The sequence below is a fragment of the Polypterus senegalus genome, chromosome 11, assembly GCF_016835505.1.
Source record: "Polypterus senegalus isolate Bchr_013 chromosome 11, ASM1683550v1, whole genome shotgun sequence".
Taxonomy (NCBI): domain Eukaryota; kingdom Metazoa; phylum Chordata; class Cladistia; order Polypteriformes; family Polypteridae; genus Polypterus; species Polypterus senegalus.
This window is the reverse complement of record NC_053164.1, coordinates 40,352,171-40,367,351: the sequence shown is the minus strand read 5'-3', so window position 1 is coordinate 40,367,351 and position 15,181 is coordinate 40,352,171. Positions and strand designations below refer to the sequence as shown.

The 15,181-nt window shown below is 40.0% G+C and overlaps 1 protein-coding gene across 1 annotated transcript; it reads left to right on the top strand.

Annotated features, from left to right (window-relative positions):
- Positions 1–581: 581 nt before the first annotated feature.
- mthfd2 (methylenetetrahydrofolate dehydrogenase (NADP+ dependent) 2, methenyltetrahydrofolate cyclohydrolase) lies at positions 582–14,051 on the top strand. The gene is made up of 8 exons (XM_039768440.1): positions 582–787; positions 4,307–4,491; positions 6,109–6,231; positions 7,442–7,594; positions 7,732–7,839; positions 8,611–8,703; positions 10,621–10,746; positions 13,102–14,051. The coding sequence occupies exons 1-8, from the start codon at positions 705–707 to the stop codon at positions 13,242–13,244; spliced, it is 1,014 nt and encodes a 337-aa protein (XP_039624374.1). The 5' UTR covers positions 582–704; the 3' UTR covers positions 13,245–14,051.
- The last annotated feature ends 1,130 nt before the right edge of the window (positions 14,052–15,181 follow it).

Here is a 15,181-nt window from a genome sequence, read left to right as displayed (position 1 = left end):
GCGTCCTGCCCGGGGTTTGTTTCCTGCCTTTCCTGTGTTGGCTGGGATTGGCTCCAGCAGACCCCCGTGACCCTGTAGTTAGGATATAGTGGGTTGGATAATGGATGGATGGATAGGTGGAGATGAAATTTGCTGTTAAACAATATTCTAAAATAATTTTGCAATATGCTTTCATTTGATATTATCTTGTTCATTGTATTGCTTTGGTTTTTTTTGGTAGTTGATCATTACATTTGTTTTCCATGATCATGAGTATTTATTTTGACATTTACCCTGCGTTGACTGTGCTTTCTGTACGATCAATTAACTTCAGATATACATTTCCACTGCTAGACCTGCTTTCTGACACAGAAAATAACAAGGTCAAGTTCCTCAGACAATGAGCAGCAGCGTAACAGATGACCCGCACTCACAACCTTCACCACCGATTAAGCCCCACGGAGCCTGCAGAGCACATTGTATGGGCGGGGCGTTTACACCAACAAATGGAAAGCACAGTAGGCGGTGTTTGATGACGCAGGAGGTGTGTCCACTGGCGATCTAGTTTCATTGACGTCACTGACGGGTAAAATCTCTCCGCGCTGAGCCTTTCCCTCTCCGATCGGCGTGAGTGAGGTGCGGTGTACTGCTGGCTTCTGGTGCCTAACACTGTTCTGCTACAAGAACTCGCGGACATAATAGTAAAAAAAAATAATATTATCGCAATGGCAGCAACTTTTCGTCACATCAGATCACTTTGTCAGCTCAGCCACCTGCAGGTGTGCAGCCTGCACCTCTCCGCTGCCAGGTAAGTGTGGCTCTCGGGAGAAGGGATCAGCTACTAGTCATGTCTGGGGGATTGTGTGCGTGAGAGTGGTTGGAATTAACTGGAACATGTGCTATAAAAGAGCATGCCGATCAATCGTCGATTTCTTCGGAACAACTAAAGGTTCCAGTTGTTTTATAAACGAGATGACACAGAGAACGTGGCCATACAAATGTAATTATTGGGCGACTTGAGGCGTGTCATTTGCTTCTCTGGAAATGAATAGACGCTGGCCATCTAATCGTTACCATGCACCTGTGGATCAAGAACAGTCTAGATGTTCCGCCGCCTTGATAATGTGTCTTAAGACGGTTGTGCTACAAATTGAGTCGTTCTTCCTGTTTTAACACCTCGTGTGCCCGCGTTCCCAAAAAAAAAATGAAATAACCGCGCGTCATTATCGATAGAAAGTGACCCGTTTTCGGCAACAGATGGTCGTATTGAATATTTGAAATTATTTCATTTTTTTTTTTTTTCAAATGCAGTGAAGTATTTGTTGTTGTATTGTAATTTTTATACATTGGGGACCTGTTTAAATAACAGTGTGAATGCGCCCCTAGTGGCCCGCTTTTGGAAGTGCACACTGGATGATGAAATCTTAGAGGTGGTTTGCGTCGGCAGCTCGAGCTTCTCGTTTCGTGGCGAATGGACACCTCATAAATCAAACAGCCTTTGGAGTGTTGTAAACCCATACGGCTCCTCTCCCATGATGTCAATAATCTGCAGCTCAGTATATTGATGATGCATTGTTTTCATTCCCATTTTTTTTGCTTTCCAGTATTTCTGTGCGATTATCGATTTAAAATGGTATTTGTAAGGGTTTTAAAAATGCTTCTCTTTTTAAAGAGGGTTTGATTTTTTTTCATACAACTTTTTGTGATCATACTATTTATGATGAAATATGCATTTGATATTGATAAACACTATATCTGTAAGTAAGTAATTAATTGTTTAACAAATAGTTAATTTTAACACAATGTCAGGATCAAATACACAATATATACCTTTTGGGTATTAGCTGGAGCTTTTATTTTCAATAATAATGTTAAATTTTAATTATATAACGTCTTTCCTATGATCGAAGCACTTCATAGAAATTCACAATAAACAGTCTTGCATATACAACATTGGAAACAAATAATATCCACATAAAACACTAAATGATTGTAAATGCAGGGAACACAAAGCTTTGAATTGGAAACGGGCAAGAAACCAGAATAAAAATACCAAATACTACTAGAAATGTGTAATATCTCACTCATTTGGTAGTTTGTATCTTAGTAATAATTTGATTTTCTTTAGATAGTGTCTTCCTTTCTCCTTATTTTCCTGTAGGTTTTTCTTCCACTCCTAAAATACATACGAGTTAAGTTATTTGGTGTATGAAAACAATCTCCAGGCTTGGTTCTTTCCTTGTGGCTTAGATAATAGATGGAACATTTCCAATAACCTCGATGCTGTCATACCCACTTGTGTTAATTTCTGGTGTATTCATATGTTTTGACAAAAAACAAAGCATTCTTGTGTATGTGTGGTAGGAAATGCACCTCTTAGATTTTTTTGTTTTAAATATGTACTTCCCTCTTCCTTTCTGTAATTGCTCTTCCTTGTGTGTGTTTTGTTTTTCCTTCTCGTACATTTTAGTTTGACGTGAAAACCTCGAAACATTTTGGAATTCTGTTAGAGTGAGAAAACAATGGTTGCCAATTGTGACCGTCTAGAATGTCCCGAAGTCACTTTAAAATGCTGTAATTTCCAGATCTATTATCTGTGTAAGCGGCAGTTCAGGGAGAGTAATCCACACAATCATTTGGACAAGTGCCTTCTGCATGGCACCCTGTTGCTTTGACTTTGCTGTCTTCACCTGATGGCCTCACGGTCACTGGAGAGCATTTGAGGGATTTCGCCCTTCAGTGTAGTGTGAACAGGGTTGGGTTGGGAAGCTTAAATGGAACGGTGCAACTCCTTATCTAACAGCGTTCTATATTCACGAAGAAACTGCGAAATGTGCCCAGTGTTTAAATCTGAGAAATCTTGTTCTCTTTCTAGCACTATGTTGGCTTGGTAGGTGACACAATTAGTGAGTGTGCCTGATGATGGATCACTTTTTCATTTATGTAATAATTTGCATTTCTTTCTTTGAGGATGGATTTGGTTCTTTTCAACACTTAATTGGAACCAGTTGGTTTAGAAAAAATGATGGATGGGAGTATGCTGTTGTGTTAATGAGATTGCAGAATACCATGATACATTAATCAGTGTTTTATGTCACACCATTAATGCTTTACAATGCAAATATATTGCACAATAATCTCAAAAATAAACAAAATAGATTGCCATCCAAGCAATATAAGTGAGTTGGGAGGTGAACACGAAAAATGACCATTAATCCAGTTGTTACATTATGTTATGTTATGTTAGCCTATGCATGGTGAGTGAGTGAAGAGCTCAGGACTTGCCAAGGAAACTGTAATTCTAGCAGTGTGGCAGCTCTTCACACGCCTCTGCGCTTCTCCTTATGTAACTTTTATAAAAACCATGGTGGAAGACATTTTGGGATGGCAGTTACAATGGAAAAATCTTTATAGTCTGTAAAGCACTTATTAAATGTCTCTCCCAGTTTATGAACTCGTTCAAGTGATAATGTGGAATCTCAGTGTTTGAATTTTATCTACCACTTGAAGGTTTAAGCTACATATCAGTAAAGTAGAGCCTTTAGATGAGTGTGTCTGGTAGAGCCTTTGGTAGCTGTCTCTTACAGTGAGTGTCGTTCCTGTCTGACTGTCGCGTACTGCGCACTGACTGCTTCTACACTCCAACGTTTTAATTTCTGTGACCAAGCTGGTATTCCTCAGCGCTAGGGACTGACATTAACACTCATTTGGCAACGAACAGGTTAAATGCAGGAATGTGCGCCAGCAATGTTTGGATTCCTTTTTCGTGCTTGGCAGGGTTTCCAGTTACAGTGTGGGACCACCCCCTTTCCACGAAAAGCTAAGTGAGAGGTGGCAGTCATCCAGTTTCAAAGTTTACAGGTCTGGTTGGTTGCTGGGGACTTAAATAACTATGGGATCGCTGGGACAGTTGGTGGCTGCCTAATTAAGTATGGTAAAGCATTTTTGTCACACTGTCTTCTACCATATGTTTATTACATTATAATTGACCTGCTGCTGCTTTTAGCCATATGCAGAGTGGAAGTTTACCAGTACAGATCATCCTCATAGTTTATGGGGGATGTTTTCGTGTCCCTGAAGCACTGGTAATGTTGACAGTTTGATATCTCGTTTCAGCAAAAGTAGCCCATAAGCACTTTTGATCATGAATGTTCAACGTAGAATGGAATGACGATAAAGAATTTAAATGATTTAATTACACAAGAACGAGGCCATGGTTTGTGATAGCAAATCATTTAATGTAGTAGAACATGTTGGGATGTGCTGTCACTGTCACAGAATGTTAAACAGAGCTTACCTCAGTATATACGTTGTGTTTATTTTCCAGACATGAAGCTGTTGTCATCTCGGGAAGAAAACTAGCACGTCAGATCCGACAGGAAGCCAAGAGTGAGGTAGAGCAGTGGGTTAGTTCTGGAAACCGGCGTCCACACCTGAGTGTCATCCTCGTAGGGGACAATCCAGCAAGTCACTCCTATGTGCTGAACAAAACCAAAGCAGCTGCCGACGTAGGTAAGTTTGTGGAGAATCGCCTTTTAAGTTGTGCCATGGTATTTGTTATGGGAAATCGAGGACTAGTAAAGAATATTTGTGAGCTGCCTGCCAGATGTGCCCATTATGTAACCCGCTGATCCCAGTTATAAATGTTAATTTAAAGAAGAACAGAGTGTCCGAAAATATAAAGACTGACATAACCGAGGAGTAGCTAGTAAACACCATGCATCTTGTTTTTTATGATGCATTACTTTGGGAGTATATTTTCTAACAATTCATAATTTAACTTGGAATAGAGGCAAATACAAGCCCTCCAGATGACATTAAATGTCTGTCTTTGGTGGAAAAGTGAGCCTGCATTGGGGTATTGAGACCGGAGCAGTCAAACCAGCTAAGTGCTCCTAAGTGGAGCAGAGTACTAAGCTTTCTTGCATTAAGAACATTTTGGAGAGAAGTGGAGTTTGACCAGTGGAAGTGATGGGACGACACATCTGAGGGGCAACCTGAAGAAAGTCAATGGCTGCTGTTGTCTTAAATATCCATTCATCTTGTTAATTACTCATTGATTGATCATTAATTTTACAGAGTTGCCCTTACACTGTGACCTGCACATAAAGTATGGTTGCAGTTGCTCTTGCGTATCGTGAAAGACAACTAAAGGAGGATGATGTCAGGAAGGGCATCCAGCTGTAAAATAAATGTATGGTCCAAAACCCTCTTTGAGGGAGGAAACCTGAGTGAACTCAGAAAATGGCCATTAAACCAGTAGAGAAAATAATAAATCCAGCTAGTGATATTGATCCCATTAGAAAGAGGTGTCTGTATTGCTTGTCTGCTAGCATTAAGGGAGAGTTCCTGTGGTGGCAGGTCCTGATCAATGTGATTAAAAAAAACAAAAAACAGTTTATACTGTCTTGATCTTATAAAGCAGTCTAGGATTATGACTCTAGATGTGACCAGAAAGTAGATTCTTATCTTCTATTGCACTGTTTGCTAGATATGGGATCTGTGAAAGCTACTCCTGTTTGTTGTGGCCATTGTCAGGACATGGATACGTATTCACTAATCCCACTCTTTGAAACCTTACCTGGATCTTCTGGAATTGTACTGACAGGCAGTGTGGAGTGGTGTAAGGAAGCTGGCTTTAAACCACCATTTCTCCCTGTAGTTCTGAGCAGGTCACCTAGCCAATAAGCAGTTTTACTATATCCCATTCTTGTGGGTCACACAATATCCAATTTATAATTATGTAATCTTTGTCAAGGGTAGAACTGTTCAGGCGTTCTCTTGGTGTCCTTCATTATTATATATTTGTTTTTCCTGTCACCTGATTACGGTATTTCCAAGTAGTTGTTAAAAGCCTAATAAATAATAAAAAAAAAAAAATGCCAACAAAAGTCAGGGCACATAAGCTAGGAGCTGTGATCCTGGCATCAGCTTGGAGGAGCTGCTCAGCCCAGTATGCTGTCTGCTGATAACAGCTGGCTGTCAGTCTGCCGGTTTGTGAACACCCTGAGCAAACATCATGTTGCAGTGTTTATCAGTTGGTAGCACTGGTGGAATTGTGGGAAGGGCGGTGACTGGTTTGTATATATATTTAATTATTTATTTCTCTTTTTCCTTTCTTTATGGCAGGAATTAGTAGTGAAACTATTCTGAAACCCTCCACCTGCTCTGAGGAAGAACTTATGGAGCTCATCCTCAAGCTTAACAATGACTGTAACGTAGACGGCCTGTTGGTGCAGCTCCCTCTTCCAGGTATGCTTGGCTTACTTTCATGGACGTGTTGCATTTTACATTTCAATAAAGTTATGAGTAGGAATTAATAGAAGTATATTAAGTCTTCCTACTGTTTGATGCCTTTCTGCCACCATGGTAGACATCTGAGGACCTGTTTGATGCCTTTCTGCCACCATGGTAGACATCTGAGGACCCCCATTATGACTGAACTCGCATCTTGCTGAAGCAGTTCACAGGTGATAACTACTGGCTGAATTGACATTGCCCACATTCTTCTCTTTCAAAGAGCCATCGTCTATCATTTGGTTCGTTATTCACAGAAACCCGGTTTTTACAAATTCTGTGTATTGCATACCTTTTCTCTAGAGAAACTGGGATACTGGTCTTTGAGAAGCTGGGTTAACGCTGATAATGTGGGCATGTAACCCTTGACCAGGTTGCATAGCCTGCGCATGTCCTTGGCACACTTTTAGCCTTTGCATGCCTTTGTTTTACATGTGCATCAAGCAGTCACAGTAACAGTACAGTTACAGTAATATACGTTTCAATATTAAATACTCAAATATGCTCATTAATTTTGGACAGTGGTGGAGGCATCCAGAAAAAGAAGCCAGTTATTGGGCGATCATATTAATCTTTCTCCTGGTTGAAATAATCTGTATCAATATTTCACAAATTACTAAATTTATGTCGATGAGCTGAACATACAATGCAGTGCTCAGCAGCACAATATCTGGAGACACAGGCTCCATGCTTGTTTTCGGCCTAATGGCAGCTGTTGACGTTTAATCTTTTTTACCACGTTTTTGTGATATCGGAGCGTTTTGCCAAATGAGCCCTCCATTAAGTGGACAAGATCCAGATTACTCGCCTCATTCCAGTATGGTGTGTGCATATAAACACACTTGCTATAACTATGCTGGAGTCTCTACATGCATGAAAACAAGTCCCTGGGGATTTTCATTTTGTCATGAAGTTTAATCACTGCACATTCTTTTCCGACATTCAGAATTCATTGCGAACAAATAATTAAGACCAAGTGACGTCACTTTTCATTCAATTGCAAGATAAATGGGACTACTAGATACAGTAATGTGCATTTCAGTATTAACAATATGAACAGGTGCTGTTAACCTATTTCTCTTGTGCAATCAAGCCAGGCTGCTGCTATTTGAAAAGGAGGACCACATTGACTAATATACTTTTGTCCTGATTTTTGTGTTTTCAGAGCACATTGATGAGCGCAAAGTATGCAATGCTGTTACACCAGGGAAGGATGTGGATGGCTTTCATGTAGTCAACGTTGGAAAAATGTGCCTCGATCAGACCACCATGTTGCCTGCCACGCCGTGGGGGGTATGGGAGATCATCAAACGCACAGGTAGGCTTACTCTGCTTGTGCGCTGGGTTATCAGAGGAGCAGTAAAAAGACTGCTGACCATTCTCCACGTGGGAAATGCTTGTTTACAATCTTAAGTAGACATTAAACTATAATAAAGACCGTTTTCTTGGACACAGGGATCCCAACTTTAGGGAAGAATGTGGTGGTTGCTGGTCGCTCTAAGAACGTCGGTATGCCAATCGCTATGTTGCTTCACACTGATGGACGTCATGAGAGACCAGGAGGTACGTTTCTCTTTATTTGTTTGCATTCAATATGACAGTTTTTCCTTAATCCCAATTCACTCTGATGGATAATTTTCATCATTATTTTTTTTATACATCTTAAAGATCCAACAAATTCACATATATCTAAAGTGTTTTTGACAGTGATATAATGATATATATTTAACAAAATATGTGAGATACTGAGTAGATGAATAATTTGTTTGAAAGTCATGCTGAGATGCAAGTTGGTCCAGCATTGCCTGTGACTTGCAGGCTGGTCTTGCAGTGAGGCCCACCATGGCATGGAAGTTGGTTAGTCACATACACTATCATGGCTTTAAAAAATTACAAGTACTCTGGCTTTGAGGGTTGAACATGTAGAATAAAGCATGAGGTGGGAACAATCCACAGGCAGAGCGAGTACACAGATACACAGACACAAACATGGGCCACTTTATTAGCATCACCAGTCCACCTAATCTCCATCGCTCTTTGGACTGTGGAAGGAAACCCATGCAGACTCCATGCAAGAAAGACCCAGGATATGAACCCTAGCATCACAGAATACCTCGGTATGGGGAGAAAACCCTCTTTTTGATCATTGCCTCTTGCTTGCTTTGATACCCATATTACACCATTAGCACAGTTTACCCATTCTAGGGTATGTCCAGACCCAGTATTGGGTGTGTTTTTGAGTGCCAAGACCAAACCCCATTTGAAGTAAATGAGAGAAACATTTTGTGAATTCAGAGACTTGAATCATTCTAACATTTCTTCTGTTTCTTTTAGGGGATGCTACAGTAACAATTTCCCACCGGTACACTCCAAAGGAACAGCTGAGACAGCACACAAAAATTGCAGACATTGTTGTGGCAGCAGCAGGTAAGCAATAATAGTTCCCAAAAAAAAATAACATCAGCTTTTATTTTGTGTGTTGCTTTTCTTTACTGAACACAATCCCAAGGAGTTTTAAAATAACTGTTTACTTTTATGTAATTGAAACAAGACAGGAAAAGTGGTTTGTGCAGTGCAGGAGTGCCAGAAGTATTAAATCAGCAGCCTTGTGTTTTAAGCCCAGTGCCTTAGCCATGTGTTCCTGCTGCCTACACTGCAGTAATCTCCCAAAGTGAGATCTAGCGGATGGTAATGTAGAATATTTTCTGGTTCTACTAAGCTGTACAATTCAATCTGAGAGTAGAGCAGGGCCAGTCACTGTACTGAACATTGCATCAGAAGCACCACAAATAAAGGGCTTCCAGCATGCATATTGAACAAGATCACAGAAGGGGCCAGGGCCCCATCAGAACGCAGTCATAACTGCACTCAAGTAAACATAAGCATTTACTTCATGATTGTCTGGCCTTTTTTTTTTTTTTTTTTTAAAGTGGGACTGAACAGAACTTCTTTTGTGCACAGAACATTTCCTTAGTTGAGACCAGAATGGAAAGACATTGTAGTACCTTGGCTTTATTATGTGCCTCAGTGTTTAAGGGCCTGTGGTAAAATACGCTTGACAAAACCCAAGGAATTAAAACTTAAGATGACAACCTTGAAATCATAAAACAGATGTACAAAATATTAATACTTATATGATAAATTCACATATAAGAAATTTGACAAAACAAGAGAACACCACTCCTGTCTCTGCATATGGTTAAAAGCAGATTCTTTTATTAGTTGGTTTTATAATACTTTATATACTTGCAGATAAGTTGGGACTTGATTTTACAGTATAAATTCTGGTATTTTGTAATGTCGGTAGTACAAGTCAAATGCAGAAAACTCACACTATTGGTACAAGGGTTTGTGATATGGTAACGCTCACCTGAGAGGGTAACCACGGAGCACACGGCCTTATTTTTCTATGTAAGAGTGGCAATGTACTGTATCAGCACGTGCTCCTAACCCCTCTCTCTCTCTCTCGCGGTGTCACTCTATTGTGCCTACATGACCGCACAGTAATACAAGAACTATTCCGAAGCAACGTTTGCACTGTTTTGTGTTTTTTGTATCTCACACCTTCATACACCTTTATCGTAAGAGCATCCCTTATCGATGATGGAGCGTTTGATCAGAAGAACATGTGAAGCTGGTTTTAAATAAAACGTTGTTGAAGTAGCGAAAGAAATTGGTAAACTGCACTGCTGCAACAAAATTCGATGCATGTGAGAAACTGGTAAAAGAGTAGAGGAGGCAAGAAGATGTAAAAAAATTTTTGAACGGCCATATAAGTTGGGGTCTGATTTCATGATCGATTTTTCGGGTTTTAAGACCCGACTTCTACATGAGCAATATATGGTAGTTGATATTCAGGATTTTAATTTTCTAGTCCAGAAATAAAATATATGTTTATAGTAAACAAAATACTCATTCTAGATGATATAAATAAACGTTTACATTTAATATAACATTCATGTCTTTTCAAATGTGGGAATGTGTGGTTAGCACTACCGGTTTACATCACAAGGAGAGTGGGTTAAAAATTTGGCTTGGTTGTTCTCCGTGTGGAGTCATCCCTGTGTCAGTGTGGGCTCTTCTCCAGTTTTTCTGGTTTTACTCCCACTAGCCAAAGCCATGTAGCTAAGGCAGTTTGGTGACTCTAGAACGACCCACTCTGTAAAGGACTGGTGACAATGCTTGGAGCTTCACTTACAACTCACACTGCTGGTGTAGGCTCCAGCCCATTGCAACCCTGATTTGTTTACCTGGGATCAGAAAATGAATGGATTCTTTATCAAAAAGCATGACTGTTATAAAATGTAATCATTTTTAATTATTTTTTTATATTCCTTCTTCCAGGAATTCCAAACCTGATCACTGCAGATATGATTAAAGAGGGTGCAGCTGTGATTGATGTTGGGATTAACAGGGTGCAGGACCCAGTCACTGGGAAGCCTAAACTCGTAGGGGATGTTGACTTTGAAGGTAAGTTATTGTCCTTTTGAACAGTATATTGAACAATAATGTAAGATGTGTCACAATCGCTATAATTTGTTTCCTATGTTAAATGTACTTTGTGCAGCACTTCAAACATAAACTAGCACATTTTTTTTCTAATACATGGAAAGAAAGCAGCAGGACCTGACATTGAAATCTTAATATAATATTAAACAGTCTTGGTCTTGTCTAGCTGAAAGATGTAAAAAAATCAATTTAATAAGAATAATCCATGTACACTTACCTATGAAAAAGCACATTTTGTGGAGTTAAACCCTCCTGCATGTTTCAGATTGTTGAGAAAAGCTGTTGCAACATTGCTTGTCATATATACAGGAGTATTTTGGTGAGGCTAGCATGACATTGAAGTTCAGCTCATAATTTATCAAAGATGCAGGCAGCTGAATCAGACTCAAAGGTGACATCCTACATGTTGGACCGCTAAACACAATGATAGGGACTGATATACAAGGGCAGCTCCAAAGATATCCAACAGCAGTCACTGTCTGCTTGCCGAGCAGCCAAATACTATGCTACAAACATCAAAGAAGGGAACTAAAATATACAAGTAGGGATTTCCAGGTTTTCGGTGTACTTTTGTGAGTTCATTCCATAAATTTTCAAAACTATTTATTGATGAGGCATTTTTCTGTACTGTCCAGGATAGGCACGTACACATGAAGTATTGTTGTGTCACTTTTTTAACTGTAACTACTACGTGCAGCAGGTAAGAACTGCTCTGTGATGTGCTACAGTGCCTAGAGAAACTCATCATACCATGCCAAAATCCTCACCTTTTGTCATTTTAACCCCTGGCAATGAAAATAAATTAAATGTAACTATTTTCAACTGTATTTATACATCATTTATATTTCAAAGTGAAAATTAGTATTTTTATAAAATCTTCCAACAATTACTAAAATTTTAATTGGTAAAATACCTGGTTTGGATAAATGATCAGCTCCTTGGAGTAGCCACTTGCTCAGATACAACCAATGTCCCTGCAGATCACACACACCAGGCTACTAAAGTCCATGGCAATGCAAAGAATTTATCATAGATAGAAAAAGTGCTTATAAAAGGGCTCTAGGATAAAGTTGTGGAAAGGCACAAGTCAGGAGAATAATACAAAAAGATTTCTAAGATTTTAACTATCTCTCTGAGTTCCGTTCAGAGCAAGTGGACAGTGAATGGCACAACCAACACCTTGCTCAGGTTGGGCTGTCCATCCAAACTGGATGGGAAAGCCAGGAGGATATGGACCAGGGAAGGTCTCAAGAGGTCTGCAGCAACTTTGAAGGACTTAGAAGTGTTAATGGTGGAAATTGGTTGGTCTGTGCATGAGACAATGATCTCACAAGCTTTACACAAAGCTGGCCTTGCATGACGTTGCGGCAAGAAAGAAGCCTCTTCTGAAGAAGTGTCACACTGCGTCTTGTTTACGCTTGGAAGATTGTGGTGGTATACGGCAAAAGGACTGACCAAGACTGAACTTTTCGGACTAAACTCTTAAGTGAAATAATTGGTGAAAGTAAAACACAGCACACTATCCAAAATGCACCAGATCTACTGAAGCATAGTGATGGCAACAATGTTTTTTGGGGTGGGTGTTTTTCTTCAGTGGGGATTGTTGGTGGGAAAATGGATGTTGCCCATTATACCCAAATTCTTAAGATAAACCTGCAACTGTTTGCTAGACAGCTGAAGATGGGCAGATAGTTCATCTTCCAGCACAACATCGACTCTAAACACACCACCAAAAAACACAACACATTGGCTTAAAGATTGGAATGTGAATGCACTTCACTGGCCAACCCACAGCTTTGACTGAAATCTGAAGGAAAATTTGTGGAAAGACTTGGCAAGCAGTCCATTGTTGCTCACCACAAAATCTGTCTGATCTCGAGCAGTTCTACAAGGAGAAATGGGCAAACATTGTTCAATCTGGGTGAACAGGGCTGGTCGAGATACATCCATACAGACTAGTGTTTGTCATTAAAGCAAAAAATGCACGGGACGGGTCACTTTTCCAACCTTGTTGTTCTGGTTTTTCATTGCTTGAAGGTTAAAAGGCAAAATATGTAAATAAAACTGGAAACAGATATTTCATGGATTTTGAGATCAGGCTGTAAGATGAAAGTGACTATTTCAAAGGTATAGGGTTTTCTATGGGCACTGTATGTGCAGTAGGAAATGGTAAAATCACGGAGAACGAAAATCTGCTTTAGGACAGGGCCAGTGCTTGGCACTTTATAATTGACAAAAGAGGTAGAGCTCTTCAAGGTTTAATTCAGTTGTTGACATACTCCGATTATTTATAATGTCATGACCCTTCTCTTTCAGGTGTGAAGCAGAAGGCAAGCTACATCACACCAGTCCCTGGAGGAGTGGGGCCCATGACTGTGGCCATGCTGATGAAAAACACCATCATTGCTGCTAAAAAACTGCTCCCAAAATCGGCAACCCTCCATCCTGCCACATCTTAACAAGACTTTGCTTGATACAAAAGCCTGAACATTCCAAAATAAATCGCTCCTCCAGAGAAATGCCAAAGGCCGATGTTTGCAATAACTTATTTAAATATTTTAATATTTTTTTTTTTTTTACTTTGATTTTTTTTTTTGGCAAGATCATATTTATATTCGGAGGTTTAGAGGCTACATTAGCATTTGTAGTCCTGAGTTACTGGACTGGCATGGTGCTCAGCACCACCTTGTCCTGCTGCTCCATAATGTGGCCTTTCTGCGAGATAATAATTTGCGCAGAAGGCAAGAGGTGCTACATACTCGACAGACCGAACGGAGGTAGCTGTATGTTGGGAGGAGGGGGCTTAAATGATTTAGCATTTTCTGCCACTGCTTCTCTCTGCCCTGTAATCTTGCTTAGGGTACATGAGTTCTTAGAGAATGTCTGCTTGGGTTTGCTTTCAGCTTTATGCCCTTTGCAAAAAAATAAAAAAAATATCTTCACACTAATATTTATTTGCTGTTACAGTGGCAGCTAAATTTTTCCACTCATAAAAAGAAATAATTTCCACATGATGGTAATGTTTGGAAAAACAAGCGAGTCGAGTCGGGAAATGAGTGCTGCAGATTCAGGGGGGAAAAGCAGAAGAAGAGGGGAAAAAAATACATTTGTTTTGCTGTGAATGTTAAGACAGCAGTATGGGAGACACTAGAAAATGGCAGGTCTCAGGAATAACTTGAATGGTGCATTTGAGTATTACATGGATCAGAGTTTTATACTTTGTAAGAGAGCCTGTCCTTCAATAAATTTGAATGGAACAAGAACAACCCGGTCTGATAATTGTGTTTTGTGCTTTCTGCTTGTGGTACTTTATGCTGAACAGTGAGATTTTAATACTTTAGAAATATCAAAATTCTTCTTTACTTAAACACTTGGAATTACACATACAGACAGATCTAAAATGTATCTAAAGCCCATGTCCATTAAACGACTTCACCAGCAGTTTTCAGTCATAGCCTTCATTTACGTGATCTTAGGGAATCGGAGGCAGTAACTGGCAGTACACTCCTGTCAAGAGCAGTTATCTAGTCTGACATACCCAGTAACTCCCAACTACTCTACGACTTGCCCTGACTGAATCAAACAAGTTTGTTTTACTCTTTGGGTGTAGGGGTCAGCTGTATGTGCCTGACAGCTGACGTCCAATGAATGCTCATCCAGCGAAAGTTAGCGACAAAGTATAAGGAGAAATAAGACGAGCTGGCCTGTTTGATGCCTTTTATTTTACATACCTTGACAGAATCGGGGAAAGAAAAAGGGACAAGATTGCAGGTGAAGTTGATGATGTAGCTGTTAACTCTTCATATAGTGCCAGTTCCATCAGACACCACGTTTGTTAACCCTTCATATAGTGCCAGTTCCATCAGACAGCACATTATTGTCTGTCACAAATGCAGGTGGGCACGATGGTACTGGAAGGGTGTATAGCACAGTCATTAAATCTGATGTGGGTAGCGACTTTTGATCTTGTAATTTGGTGAAGAGCTCTCCAACTGCAGTTGGCAAGTCTGACATACCCAGTGACTACAAGTCACATAATGTGACATTGACTTAAATGATTTGTGGAGCAAATTCAATTACTAATTCTCAGTCTTTCACTTGTTTTCTCTTCCGTTTCTTCCAAGAGAGCTTTAATAAGTGGCTCCCATGCAGTAGTTAATGTAACAAAGGGAGCTTTCCTTTACCTCCATTAACTGAAAGGCCGTTCTGCAATCCAGGGGTCCCAAATTCAAGTCTGGCTTCTACTGTCTCAGGAAGGATGTGTGTCCGAGAGTAAGGTGGTGTCCTGAATGAATTCTGAGCAGAGATAAATGGTGCTGTGCCATTAATTTGTTTGGTTGTGTTTGGTAGCTACAGGGTTTAATGGGAATATTGACTGTAGCAAGGCTCAGAGAAA